Source organism: Aedes albopictus, chromosome 1 (assembly GCF_035046485.1).
Source record: "Aedes albopictus strain Foshan chromosome 1, AalbF5, whole genome shotgun sequence".
NCBI lineage: Eukaryota > Metazoa > Arthropoda > Insecta > Diptera > Culicidae > Aedes > Aedes albopictus.
In genome coordinates, this window is record NC_085136.1 from 254,820,120 (window position 1) to 254,834,966 (window position 14,847).

A 14,847-nucleotide genomic window follows, 5' to 3' on the forward strand; every position below is an offset into this window, starting at 1 on the left:
ACCCACGTATCAGTACAGGTCGGACTCGATTATCCGGAGACTCGATTATCCGGAGACTCGATTATCCGGAATTCGATTATCCGGAATTTTAGACTCGATTATCCGGAGTATTTTTATTGCGATATATTTTTTTTTATTTCAATGATGAAATTTGACATAATTAAGTATTATAACAGAGTGCAGACACGATTTTGGAAGCCCCCGATTCCGTTTTCCTCCGATTTTGTCGGCTTTTTGACCCGATTATGTTAGCCTTTTTTAACGAGAGAATTAAAATGTTCAACACTCAGCATTAACATTTTACATTTCCAGTATTTTACAGTGTATCTCAAATTCAGTTGATAATTTTTGGCGTCATATACAAATTACGTAACAAAAAAATCTCGCGTTATATTTGAAAAGGGCCAAACAATTTTAAATTTCTTCACAGAGAGAAAACGCTAAATGTTGCATCTGTTTTCAAAACATGCCGTGAACCACCCAGGAAATTTTTAAAGAATGATTGCTGGCATTTCTTCAGATAGTGTTTGTGGGATTTCTTCAAATTTTTCTTCAAGGGGAAACCTTTTAGAGATTTATTTCCTTTTGCTTGGTATTCCTCCAAGAATTCCTCCTGAGGCTCCTTTGGAATTCCGCCGGATATTGCCCGAGGAGATTTCACGAAAAATTTTCCGGCCAATAGGGTCCTAAAATGAAAAATATTTTCCCGATTTTGCTGCATAACACGAAGATGCATGCTCTTCTGATCTCAATGGTAATTTTTCCGAACTTAAACAATGACAGAATAGTTAATAAACTCGAAAACAAAATAATGATGAGCAGGTCTTGTTTGACATTCGAGGTCAACCTTGACGTAATGAAAGTGAAACGGTGGGTTGCAAAAGACATCACATTGGCTCACTTTTGACAACAAATGTTCCTGTTTGACATACACGGTAAACAAAATTTACCCAAAATTGAGTGCTAAACAAGGAGTGTTGCAAAAATTATTAAAATTTTTGAAAATATATTTTATGGGCTTTACCTAATAGGAATACTTAAAAAATGAGTAAATACGTCGCTTTAATCAATGCTTCATCGAACTATGCAGAAATTGTGATAGGCCTTTAGGAGCCTATTCTTGTTAAGATTCCATCAGGATTTTATACTGAAAGTCTTCCACGGATTTTTGTAGTTGTAATTTAAATACCCACAGGTGGATTTACAGTTTTTTTTTGTGGAATTATTTATGGGGATTTCTCCAAGTATTTCTTAAAGTTTCCTCTGAAATTTTCTGTTGATATTTTACCAGAAGTCCTTGAGGATTTCTTTAGGTATTCATGCAGAAATTTCTCCTAGGATTCTTTCAGGAATCTTCCAGATATTTTTCTTCATTATTTCCAGCAGGTTTTTTTGCATGGATTTCTTCAGAAATTCTTCCGGATATTCCTCAGAATCTTTTAGAGATTTTTCCAGGAAGTTTTAAATTAGGCATGTGTTCTTCTACTTCTTCTTCTTCTTCTTCTTCTGTATGGCTCTACGTTCCCACTGGAACTTGGCCTGTCTCTCTCCAACTTAGTGTTCTTTGAGCACTTCCACAGTTATTAATTGGAGGGCTTTCTTTGCCAGCCATTGCATGAATTAGTATATTGTGAGGCAAGCACAATGATACACTATGCCCAGGGAGTCGAGAAAATTTCCCCGACCGGAACGGGAATCGAACCCGCCGTCTCCGGATTGGCGATCCATAGCCTAAATCACTAGGCTAACTGGAGACCCATAAATTAGGCATGTACACTTTTCAAAAATGTTCTCTGATTCTCAAGTCCAACCCATATTTTGATTGGCATCCAAGAAGAAGTCACTGGACAAAATTTCAGCCAAATCCATTGAAATTAAGAGGTCTAAAGCATAGTTTTTAGGACACATTAGGCATTCAAAACTTTTAATAATTTTCGCTCAACTCCTACATCATTGATACCGAAGAAGCAAATAACCAGCAAAAGCAGTTACTTCTTTTTGGATGCCAATCAAAATATGGGGGTGGACTTGAGAATCAGAGAACATTTTTTTAAAATTACACAGGCCTATTCTTCCTATACATATTCCTTCAAGAGTTTGTTCAAAATGTTTGTTGGGTTGGCACCACTGCTCTCAGTATCGTTTTTTTATGTGTATTTTAACATAACGCTAATTCTACACTTTCTCAGTATCGTATGTGTATTATAGACACACGGAAGAGGTTGTTTCTAGATTATAGCACTCTGAAAATTAACGCTGAATTCATCATACAACAGCCCCATTCACTTCAAAAGTTTTTTTTCTCGTCCCTCAACATTTTCTCCAATTTACATAAATCACACCCCTTTTCCTCAACCATGCCTTTTTAGGGATTTAATGGATGGCCCCTTACGATTTATGTTTTGTTTCACGAACCAATAACCTTATTATTTAGTTCAAAATTGACAGATAAGTGCCCCGATTTTGTAAACCTTAAACACTATTAGGAGCATACGGAATACAGCATACTAAGGGAATGTACATAAATTACGTCACATTGAGAGTGGCGGGGAGATGCAGCAAATTGTCATGACCCATTAAAGCTTCAGAAAACTTGTATAAAAAGTGTGACTAGGGGAAGCAGCAAAAAAGATTTTGACGTAATTTATGGACGACCCCTTATTCGAATTTCTGGCTACGCCACTGCTTCATGAAAATGAAATAACAAAAACATGTATTTTCAAATGTTTTTGAATTTTGGTTTCATTTTTATATGTGATTCGATTATCCGGAAAATTCGATTATCCGGAGTAAAATAAAAATCGATACTCCGGATAATCGAGTCCGACCTGTATTTATAACAATTCATTTACAATATATTGTATGGTTTTGCAAAAAAATATATATGGAGAAAAATATTTTTTTATATTGTTACGATACTTAACCACCCGTATAGTATATTTTAAAAATCTTATTTACAATATACTGTATTGGGTTCTACATTACATTTTATTGTTTTTGTATTTTTATTTTTACAGTGGTGTCTATTGTAAAAATATGGTTTTAAATAGTACTGTTACAATACAACGTTCGGTTTTTCTACTGTATTTTTTATTCGGGTAGGGAGTAGTACAACTTAATTATTTTAGATATTTTTGACAAAGTGTATCACCATAAATTTCTCAGCCGTCTATCAACCGATTCGGGTTCTTAAGGCCCGAAACGAAAGCTACTGCACCCTAGAAGAACGTTTTTGAATTTCATTCCGATTGGACATTTTGTAACCGAGATATCTTTCGGGGAGTACTTTGGAGTAATACAACTTAACTTTTTAAGAGGTCTTTGACAAAATGCTTCATAATAAATGAATCAGCCGTGTGTCAATCGATTTGAGTTCTCTCAGCATCAAATGAAAGGTACAGCATCCAAGTAGTATGCTATTAAATTTCATGCCGTTTGGACATTTTGTTTCCGAGATATCTTTCCACGAGTACTAAGGAGTAATGAAATTTACGCTTTTGAGAGATTTTTGATAAAATGTGTTCGGATCAAGATCGGCACAAACAATTTTCGTGAATCGACCGTTTATTTTTGGCAGATCAAAAATTTTAGTTTGATTTTCTCCTCTATTGGCTTCCCTCCTACCTTCCTTTACAAGCAACGTAGCCACGAATTTTGTCCTCGAAATACTCAAATTTGGACCACTGTGCAAAGTCTCGTCCTCGTCGTGCGTCGATATCTGATTCCTTAGTCTGCTGTCCAATGTCTTGTCCCGTCGGGCCTCAATTTCAAGCAAATCTCCAAATTTGTCCCCGTGGTCCGAAGAATATATGTTTGCTTGTGATCGTTTAACCAAACCTCTCGTCTACAAATCACTCGCGCACCTTTCTCTATCTCCACTTCCTTTTTAATCACCAAACAACTATCCTCAAATTCTACTTTTATTAATATACCGATTATCCACAATCGCAAAATGGTATCTTCAAAACTGATTCAATTCTTCCTATTTTGTTTTTATTTACTTCATACCTTTGACAACTATCTGACTCTCTCTCCTTCTCATGTCATCTCTACTGTCACTCTGACACCTGTCAAACGACACTTACCAATACCTCATCGACCAAACGCATATCTCGTGGCAACCGGCACTTATGCAGTGCTGCCAGAACATTCCCCGGCCCGTAACTCTGTCCCGGAGGCCTCATCCGGCTCAGGGTTACCACAGTCTATCTCCATCCTGGCCAGCTTCACTGTCGCTCGCTTGTACCTTCCAGTGCTGGTACGCACCCACGCTTGACGGATTCTTCCGTCGCCGGACGCGATGACCTCTTCAACTACTCCACCGACCCAGCACTTCCGGTTAGCACCCTCGACCACGTACACTACCTCTCCAACTCGCAATGGCTTCGATTCGCCGAACCATTTCGTCCTCTGATTCAATGACGGCACGTACTCCTTAATCCACCGTTCCCAAATCACGCTGGCTAACTGCTGCGAACGCTGGAACGCGTCCCGAAGGGCCTTGGCTGGTTGGGGAGGTAACCGCGTCACACACGGTTGGTTCGGAGATGCACCCCTCAGAAAATGGTTTGGAGTGAGTGCTTCTACTTCTACGGACTCCTGCGACACGTATGTCAGTGGACGGGAGTTGATAATGTCCTCCGCTTCCACAATTGCCGTCTGCAGGATCTCGTCCGTCAATCGCCTTCCGTCATCGAGCGCGGTGAGCGCTTCCTTCGCCGAACGTACCAATCGCTCCCAAACGCCACCCATGTGCGGTGCGGCCGGGGGGTTGAACGTCCATTTCGTCCTCGCGTTCGTCAGTTGGTCTGCACAGTCATCGCTGATACCCTGCACAGACTCCACTACTTCCTTGCTGGCTCCTCGGAGATTCGTCCCGTTGTCCGAGAAAAACTCGACCGGCCAGCCACGACGGCCGATGAAACGGTGTATCGCCATCAAACACGACTGTGTCGTCAGTCCATGTGCCACCTCCAAATGCACCGCGCGTGTTACCATGCAGGTGAACAGCGCGATCCACCTCTTCTCCGTTCTGCGTCCTATGGTCACGTCGAACGGCCCCAGGTAATCGACTCCGACGTAGCTGAACGGCCGTAGATTCGGCGTCAGTCGCTGCACTGGCAGTGCCGCCATTCTTGGAGTGTCAGGCCGACAACGATTCACCTTGCACCATACACAAGAAGCTGCCACTTTCCGGACTACAGCATCGACGTGGAGAATGTAGAACAGCTGCCGCAATTCGTTCTTCACCGCCTGACGGTATCCATGGCCACTCCGCTCGTGGTAATGCTGAACGATCAGCTGCGTACCCGAATAAAAAATACAGTAGAAAAACTGAACGTTGTATTGTAACAGTACTATTTAAAACCATATTTTTACAATAGACACCACTGTAAAAATAAAAATACAAAAACAATAAAATGTAATGTAGAACCCAATACAGTATATTGTAAATAAGATTTTTACAATATACTATACGGGTGGTTAAGTATCGTAACCATATAAAAAAATATTTTTCTCCATATATATTTTTTTGCAAAACCATACAATATATTGTAAATGAATTGTTATAAATACTGATACGTGGGTTTTAATAAACCGTACATTGTATGGTACACATATGGTTTCAAACAATAAAATGTACCGTAAATATATTGTTTTCAATTGTAGTTTCACTACTGGTTATACATTTTATTAAATGGTTTTGGAATGGTTCTCTTTTGTTATGTTGTATTGGTTTACATTACATAAACCATATAATGTTATATTATCTTGTCATTTTCCGCCTGTTAATGGCATCTTAGGCTTACTAGCATTATGAGAATGCGCTTTGGGAATTCTCCAGAGCGTTTTGGATAACCCTTCATATTGGATCGCCCACGTCTAAGTCTGAGTCGAGGTCTGATTAGTCTCTGATTGCATTAACAGTTGAAGCTTAGGCTCCCATGCCCCACCAGCCAGATAACTGGGTTTCGCAAACTAAGCATTATTTGTGGCAACACTTTGAGCGGCATGATGGAACTATGCCGAGCGCGCTAAGTATTATTAGACCACTAATGTAGTTGCATGAAGTGGGTGACGAGGTACATAAGTATCATTACAGCGTGCTTAACCGTTTTTGCAATATTGAGGCTCCAGTTTGACCAAAGATTGAAATACACGGGGAAATACATAACAACTCATGGGAAAACTGTCAAGTTCGATTCAAGTATAAGTTAGGTTAAAAAGCGAACCCACAGACGAACCTATATTAGAATTTCTTTCAGTATTCAGTCCAGTCCATATGTTAAAGATGGCTCTACGATAAAGTACGTCAATCGTATTCCTCTCATCGCACTCTACATACCTAGTCCACCATATCTCTTGGATCTGCAGTTCTTAAGAGATCTGGTTTACTACTTATTTAAACATTTTATTGACTTTAAATTAATGATGATGATTAACCTGGGCTTGTTAGGGGAATATCCGTAAGTAAAAAAAACGCGTTAAGTACTGTTCCTTTGATTCTTAGTGGGATTCAAAGGAACAGTACTTAACGCGATTTTCTTTTTATTTTTAAATTGATGTTTCAACTTATTCACATTTTTTTCTTTCCTTTCCTTTGCATCAAAAAAGTCACAAACATCAACAAAACAAAGCACGGAAAAAATCTAAAACTGAATAAATAATTAATAATGCACGGAAAAATAATGTTTCGGAAAAGTGAATGGTTCAAACGTAAGAAAAACAGTATAATATATTGTTACATAAAAATCGAATGTAAATGTATAGTAGCTACAATGTGCGAAGCTTTTAGTGAACCATTTCATTACAATATACATTATTGTAGCTGGTACACTGTATGGTGCATGAATGGTTTTCACCAAACACCCTATGGTTAGTTTTTATCCGGGTAATCCGATGGTTGTCCGGTAGAATCACCGGAAATCGTAGGTCGAACGGTAGAAATTCCGCCCTCTCGGTTCGACCTTCGATCCGAATCAATCCATCCTCATCGATCATCGGAGTCAGCTTGTACAGCGGACTGGACCTCTCGATCGCTATCCATCGGTCCACCGATCGGTCTTTGTTCTTCCACAGCACTTTCAGCTCGTCGATGAAGCTCTCCGACTGCGCTACTTTTAAAAGACACCGCTCCGCCTTCTCATACTCCTCTTGTTTCAGTGGTATGCGAACTGACGCTCCTGTGGATGCCATCCGCACCTTCAACTGGCCGCTCGTTGCTCGTAGCGTTTCAGCCGGCAGCCTTTCCTTCCTTCGCCTGCAGTTCGACACGAATCGATACACGCAGGCCACTGTTCGTACCAGAACCGTCCACTTCGAAAAGCGGCTCGCGTCCACGAGAACCGCTGGAACCTTCACATCGTGCAGCAGTAGGTGCACGCGTAACTCCTCCGTCGTGTTCGCCGGTGGCATACTCTTCCTCGGCCAATCTTCCTCGCTCTCGTACAGAAACTGCTGTCCTCTCACCCAAGCGCTGCTTGGCTTTGTATTCGGATCCTTGCCCCACTTTGTCAGCTGATCAGCTACGTTCAGCTTCGTGGGCACCCATCGCCAGTCTGCCAGCCTCGTCAGGCTCAGGATCTCTCCGATGCGGAAACCGACGAACTGCTTATACCGACGCTGATCAGATCGAATCCAGGAAAGCACGACCTCTGCATCCACCCAGAACGCCACCTTGGTGATGACGAAATTGTGGTTTTCACGCACCGTTTGCGACATCCGTGCAGCAAGCACCGCTGCCAGAAGTTCCAGTCGCGGAATCGACAGCTGCTTCAACGACGCCACCTTTGCACGACTGGTCACTAGCGCGCACATCACTTCTCCTCGTACCATGGCTCGGAAATACGCCACGCATCCGTACGCCGTCTCGCTCGCATCCGCAAATATATGCAGCTGCACGTCCTGGATCTCTTCCGACCGTGCACTGCCAAAGTAGCTCCGTGGAAGCTTGAATGCTCGAACTTCGGCCAGAATGTTCGTCCACCGTTTCCATTTGTTGAACGCCGCATCGTCGACCACGTCGTCCCACTGACAGCCTGTCCGCCAAAGATCTTGGATCAGCATCTTTCCTAGTATTGTTACTGGCCCCAGGAATCCCATAGGGTCGAACTGCGCCATCACGATACTGAGCACGATTCGTTTGGTCGGGCGTACTCCTCCTCGAAGGACGGTTGAATACTCTGGTTTCGACGCGGTGGCAAAGCAGAAAGTGTCTTCGACCGTATCCCATACGATTCCCAGCACCCGTTCGTACTCCGTGCTCTTGTCCAGGCTAAAATGAACTGCTGTTTCCCTGCTTCGCTCCCCGAGTTCCTCCAGGACCGCATCTGAATTCGAAACCCAGTTCCTGATGTGAAAGCCACCGCGGGAGTGAACATATTTCACCTCACTAGCTCGCTGGATCGCTTCTTCCACAGTGTCCACGCTATCGTAATAGTCGTCGACGTAGTGACGCTTGACTATCGCTACGGCCGCTTCCGGATACTGTTCCGAATACTGCTCGGCGTTCAGATTCTTCACGTACTGTGCTGAACTGGGTGAACACGTTGAGCCGAAAGTCGCTACGTCCATAACGTATACCTGCGGAGCTTCGTCACTGTTCGCCCTGAAGAGAAACCGCTGCGCCTGCTTGTCCTCCGATCTGATGCGAATTTGGTGGTACATTTCCTGGATGTCACCACCGAAGGCGATCGGACGTTCTCGGAAATGGCAGATCACTCGTGGCAGCGGAACCAACATATCCGGACCTTTAAGCAGCTCGGAATTCAAGGAGATCCCGTTCACCGACGCAGCAGCGTCCCAAACCAAGCGGACTTTGCCCGGTTTCCTTGGGTTCACCACGACGTTCAGCGGCAGATACCACGCAGTTCCCTGTGGTGTTTCCGCCAGCTCCACATCAGTTGCTTTGTGAGCGTATCCCTTCGACTGGTATTCCTCTATCTGCCGACACACGTTCTCCTTCAGCGCTGGGCTTCGCTCCAACTTCCGATCAAGTGCCGTCATCCTTCGGTGGGCCATAGGGTAACTGTCGGAAAATCGCCTTTCGTCGCTTCGCCACAAGACCCGTTTCAAAACGATTGCCCACTCGCTTCGTCGTCGACTCGAATATCTGCCGAGCCCGCTTCTCTTCCGATGGCTCTGGTACGGCGAACGATGTATTCGGCGCTTCTTCCAACACGTATTGCTCCCGCATCATGTCATGGAGCTCCTGATTGCTCACTGGTGCGACGGAGTGAAGATTCAGGTACGTCTGCACCATCGGTCTCCGCTTTTCGGAACCGTAAATCGTCCAGCCCATCTTAGACCGAACGGCGATCGGCTCATTCGGCTTTCCAACCCGTGACTCCAGCGGCGCGAACAGATGCAGATTATCCAGTCCGATGAGGATCGTAGGCACACCTGAGGGAAAGTCCTTTGCCGGCACTCCCGCGAGATGTGAGTATCGCTTGACCACCTCTGCGTACCGAATGTTCTGTTTGGGCAGCTGCAACTCTGATACCGTTCGCGTATTGAACAGCGGATACTTTTCCTTCGAGCCCTTCGCCGACATGGAAATCTCTACGGTCCGAGACTCGTTCTCAAACCGGTTGATATTGCCGGTCCACGTGACTATCAGCGGCTCGAGTGTTCCTTCTGCCTTCAGCCGTTTTGCCACTGCATCATCCACCAGCGTCGCCGACGAACCTTCGTCCAGAAACGCGACGGTATCGTACTGTCGCTTGCCGACGTAGAGCGTCACTGACATCATTCGGAAGATAACCGTGCAGTCCGACTTCGCTTTTTGCAGCTGCACTGATTCTTCCACTCGGTGCAGCAGAGGATGATGACCGCCCCGGCAATTCCCCATCATACACCGGATCTTCGACGAACACCGACCTCCACTGTGCTTGTTCAGGCAGATTCCACAAAGTTTCTGCCTCTCGACTTCGCGTAGCCGCTCCACGACGTTCATTCGTCTGAACTCATTGCAGTTACGGATGAGATGATCCGTTCGCTTGCATATCCAACATGGCCGGCTGGCCATCTCGCTGCGAGAACCTTCGCTCTGCTTCCGCTCGGATTCGTGCACATGTACAAACTCCTTTCTCCTCGGATTCTCTCTCCCAGGCCGCGCTCGCTCATTCACTGACAGCGTTGAGAACTCCGTCACCTCGGAGACGTCGGAAACGATGTCGGTTGTGAATCGAGTGAACATCCTCAGCGGACTGTCCACTCTGCCGCGCTTATACCGGACCCAATCCAGCTTGTAGCTCGGCGGCAATTTGTCGACCAGCTCCTGCACTAGCATGGGGTTGTTGAGGTGGTCGTTGAGCTGTGCCGCCTCGAGATGATCGCACAATTGCTTTACGGTGATGCCGAAACTTATGAAGGTTTCCAGCCGATCGGCTCTCGGCGCTGGAGCGTTTCTCACCTTCGTCAGCAGCGTCTTCAACAGCTTCTCCGGCTTGCCGAACAAGTTCCGTAAATCTGCAATCACGTCCGGAACTGAGTCTGGTAGAACCAGCCTGCTTCTCACAGCCTCCAGTGCGTCGCCTTGCAAGCAGTCCTGTAGCCGCTTCAGGTTCTCCAGATTCGAAAATCCGCATGCCGCCGTCGTGTATTCGAAGCTGCTAATGAACAGCGGCCAGACTTCTGCTTCTCCCCGAAACTTTGGAAGGTGTTGCGACACTGCTTTTCGAGCAGCTAGTTGCTCCCTGGAGATCCGACCAACGCTTGGCCCTGGCCCTTCAGCACCTCTGCTTCTCCGCAGACTGCTATGCCGGCTGCTTTCCGCTCGATCGTCTAGCTGCTCTCCGCCCGGATAAAAAATTACCATTCTTTACATGGTAAATATTATTAACAAATGACTGGTTTTATTGTTCACAATAAAACACATAGTAGATATATTGTTACTTTTTACAATAGAAATCAAGCCCATATAGTTCGTACAATAAGTGAACATTAGCTGTATTAGTGACTGATTGATTCGATTGTTTTTCAATAGTTCTATAATAATTTAAAGTTACTATCAGTAAAAATTAATTTAAGTTGTTTTTAAATAGTTGCAAAAGTGCCTGCAAAGTTCTCATGGACTTTATATTAAAAAAGAGTTTATTTCTTAATTACACTTAAAACAATTTGTAACAAATGAATAACAATAAGTATTATTGTTGCTTGGATCATGTTTGTATAATCAAATACAAAATCACTTGACACATTTTTTATAGTATTCGTTTTAAATTTGAGTACAGTAGATGTTTCGGTTATCGAATGTTATTCGCTAAAACTGACAGACGTCAAGCCGTGTTGGCAGAGGAAGCTCTCAATGAATAACTGAGGAAGTACTTATAGAAAACTAGCTGAAAAGCAGGTTTAGCCAAGTGAGGATGTTAAGACAAGAAAAAGATGAACAATGATTTTTCTAATGTTTTCCAATAAATTAAAGGAATCTAGTAAATAGTGAACTGCCATTGATAACAATACAAATACAATTAGTTTAATGGGGTCAATTGAACCGATGTTAAAATAAACATGCAATAATATTTGTTGTTATGTAAACAGATTTCGCCTTTGAAAAACCAAAGAATTCATATTTCTCGGTAACATTTTTCTCCAGCATTTACAGATACTAATGGCCACATGAATTGTGAACGATTTATGGTATGGATCATACGACCTGAGGTCTGACTTGTGATATTTGGCAGTTATTTGAAAAGATTGAAGATAGATCTTATCAACAGCTGCCAAGCAATACATACCAGACATACATCAGAGTGTTTGATTCTTATCATAAAATGTGCATATCATTCTGGCGGCCGTTAGTGCTCGTAAATGCTGGATATAAATGTTAGCGGGAAATATAAATTCTATGGATTTTCAAAAGCGAAAACTGCTTACAAATAACAACAAATATTATTGTATTTTTATTGTAACAACGATTTATTTGACGCCATTCAATTAATTGTATTTGTATTGTAAGAACAATGAAAAAACATTAAGATATATTGTTATCTTTTGAAAATTGCCCTAAAAATGTCTCATAAAAACACAATACATTCTATTGTTTTTCGCGAAAAAGTGTATGAAAATTTTCTCAAAATTTTATGGTTAAGATACATAACGACCACCATTTTTTATTGTAAAAGTGCCATTTACCATTCGCCGAATGGTATAGAACAATAGGGGTGATGGTGAGTGTGTTGTGTAAATTACAATATGTTTAATGGTGAATATTTTTCGAAAAAATGGTGTTGTAATAATAAAATTTATCGTATTTTTATGATACTTTTTATCAGGGCGTAGATTCGGCCAACTCTTGGCCCCGGCCCGTCAGCAACTCTGCTCCTTCGCAGACTGCCTCGCCGGCCGCTCTCCGCACGAACGTCTTTGAACGACTCGTCGCTGCTGCTGTCGCCATCACTGTCGCTGTCCTCACTTGAGCCATCTTCAAATTCTGTGATCACCGGCACTTTCGACATTGGCTTTGGCTTGCCAACTTGCTTCGAGCATCCCGTTCCAAATGGTTCGTCTCCTTTCGGGTACGCTCCCCGAAAATCCGCGGTCGACGGCTTGTCGACTGCCACTGACTGATCCTTCAGCCACTCCTTCACTCTCTTCTTCGGATGGTCCTCCGAAGCTTCGCCAACAGCGCTTTCTTGGTCTTTCAGCGCGTTGACTCGGTTGACGCTGCTCGTAAACTGCCTCCGAATCGCTTCCCGCTTCTTCACAAACGCTTGCTCTGCTGCCAGTTGGGCGTCCAGTAACTTCTGTTCGTGCTCCAACTGCTGCTCCTCCATTTCGCGTTGAACCTGGAGTTCCAGCTCACGCATCTCCTGTTCTTGCCTCTGCTGCTCTTCCTTCCACGCCTTCTGCCTAGCAAGTAGCTTCTTCCGCGCCGCCATCTGCTTTGCAAAGGCCTTCTCCTTGGCGAGTTGCTCCTCTTCCAACTGCTTCTCAATCGGATCCACATCAGAGCCAGCTCCCAGTTCGGACCCTCCATCGCTTCTTTGGCCGGACTTCTTGCTCCGCTTCTTGGCCGCTGCATCCGGAACTTTCAGCTGCTGCGCACTACTTGGGAGACACTGTGGGCACCGCCAATCACTGTTGACAACCCCTTGATCAACACCAGCGCAAGAAAAATGTGCCCAGTGTTGACACTTCCCACATTGGACCCAGTTTACGTCCTCAGACATCGACTCCGACATCGAGCAGAACAAACATTGCTCGGTCTTGGAGGGTGAGGAAGCCATTCCGAAGAATCCGATTTAAAATTTTTGATTTTGTTCGGATCAAGATCGGCACAAACAATTTTCGTGAATCGGCCGTTTATTTTTGGCAGATCAAAAATTTTAGTTTGATTTTCTCCTCTATTGGCTTCCCTCCTACCTTCCTTTACAAGCAACGTAGCCACGAATTTGTCCTCGAAATACTCAAATTTGGACCACTGTGCAAAGTCTCGTCCTCGTCGTGCGTCGATATCTGATTCCTTAGTCTGCTGTCCAATGCCTTCCCAGCACGGAGGAAGTTAGGCGTTCGACACTGTTAGGCATTTGTTAGATATGTTGCTCATCGAAAATTTCTGGAGAGCATAAATCATAACCCCGAAATTATGCTCAGTGTTCGATTCTTTCGCGCATTGTTGACATTTGCCTGAACGGCAGTTAAAAAAATAACTTTGTTGTTTGCGGCAGCGTTCGTCGGTCGGGAAAATGTAAAAAATTGCGCGTTCCAATTAGTTAAAACCGTAACAACCTGGTAAGAACCATTTCAGTCGTTCCGTCGTCCGACCCGTCAGCTCCTCGCCGCTGCTACTGGCCAATAAGTCCGGTTCGTTCTCGTCGTACCGTTGCCGGAACCAGTCATCTCCAAAACAGTGTCCGATTCCGTTAAGTTTGGCCTCATCGTGTCGGTGAGTCATTTTAATTTTAATTTGATTTATTTTTCATTTAATTTTTATTTAATTTTTATTTAATTTTAAAATTTAAAATTTATTAATCAAATTTTAATAAAATTTAATTTAAATTTTCATTAAATTTTATTAAAATTTTAACAAAATTTTAATAAAATTTTAATAAAACTTTAATAAAATTTTAATAAAATTTTAATTAAACTTCAATTAAATTTTAATTAAATTTTCATTTTTTTGAATTTAAATAAAATTTTAATAAAACTTTAATAAAATTATAATAAAATTGTAATAAAATTTAAAAAAAATTTTAATAAAATTTAAATAAAACTTTAAAAAGTTCTAATATTTTTTTTATAAAATTTTAATAAAATTTTTAAAAAATTTAATGAAATTTTAAAAAATTTCAATAAAATTTTAAAACATTTAATTTAATTTTAATTTAATTTTAATAAAATTTTAATAAAATTTTAATAAATTTAATTTTCATAAAATTTTAATAAATTTAATTTTAATAAAATTTGAATAAAATTTGAATAAAATTTTAATTTAATTTGAATTCAATTTTAATCCAATTTTAATTAAATTTTAATTAAATTTCAATTAAATTTTAATGAAATGTTAATTAAATTTTAATTAAATTTTAATTTAATTTTAATCAGATGTTAATTAAATTTTAATTAAATTTTAATTTAATTTTAATTCAATTTTGTTTTGATTTTTATTTAATTTTAATTTAATGTTAATTTTAATTTAGTTTTAATTTAATTTTCATTTAGTTTTAATTTAATTTTAATTTAATTTTAATTTAATTTTAATTTAATTTTAATTTAATTTTAATTTAATTTTAATTTAATTTTAATTTAATTTTAATTTAATTTTAATTTAATTTTAATTTAATTTTAATTTAATTTTAATTTAATTTTAATTTAATTTTAATTTAATTTTAATTTAATTTT

At 41.4% G+C, this 14,847-nt stretch overlaps 1 protein-coding gene across 1 annotated transcript in view; it reads right to left on the reverse strand.

Moving 5' to 3' along the window:
* The window catches only part of LOC134291532 (uncharacterized), a 32,466-nt gene extending 19,234 nt beyond the window's left edge, over window positions 1–13,232 (reverse strand). Inside the window, exons 1-4 of the mRNA XM_062859415.1 lie at window positions 12,366–13,232; window positions 9,093–10,789; window positions 6,922–9,028; window positions 4,247–5,301 (exon numbers count right to left, since the gene is read on the reverse strand). Of these exons, the coding sequence (XP_062715399.1) occupies window positions 4,247–5,301; window positions 6,922–9,028; window positions 9,093–10,789; window positions 12,366–13,232 (5,726 nt within the window). The remainder of the gene's footprint in view (window positions 1–4,246; window positions 5,302–6,921; window positions 9,029–9,092; window positions 10,790–12,365) is intronic.
* Window positions 13,233–14,847: the final 1,615 nt, after the last annotated feature.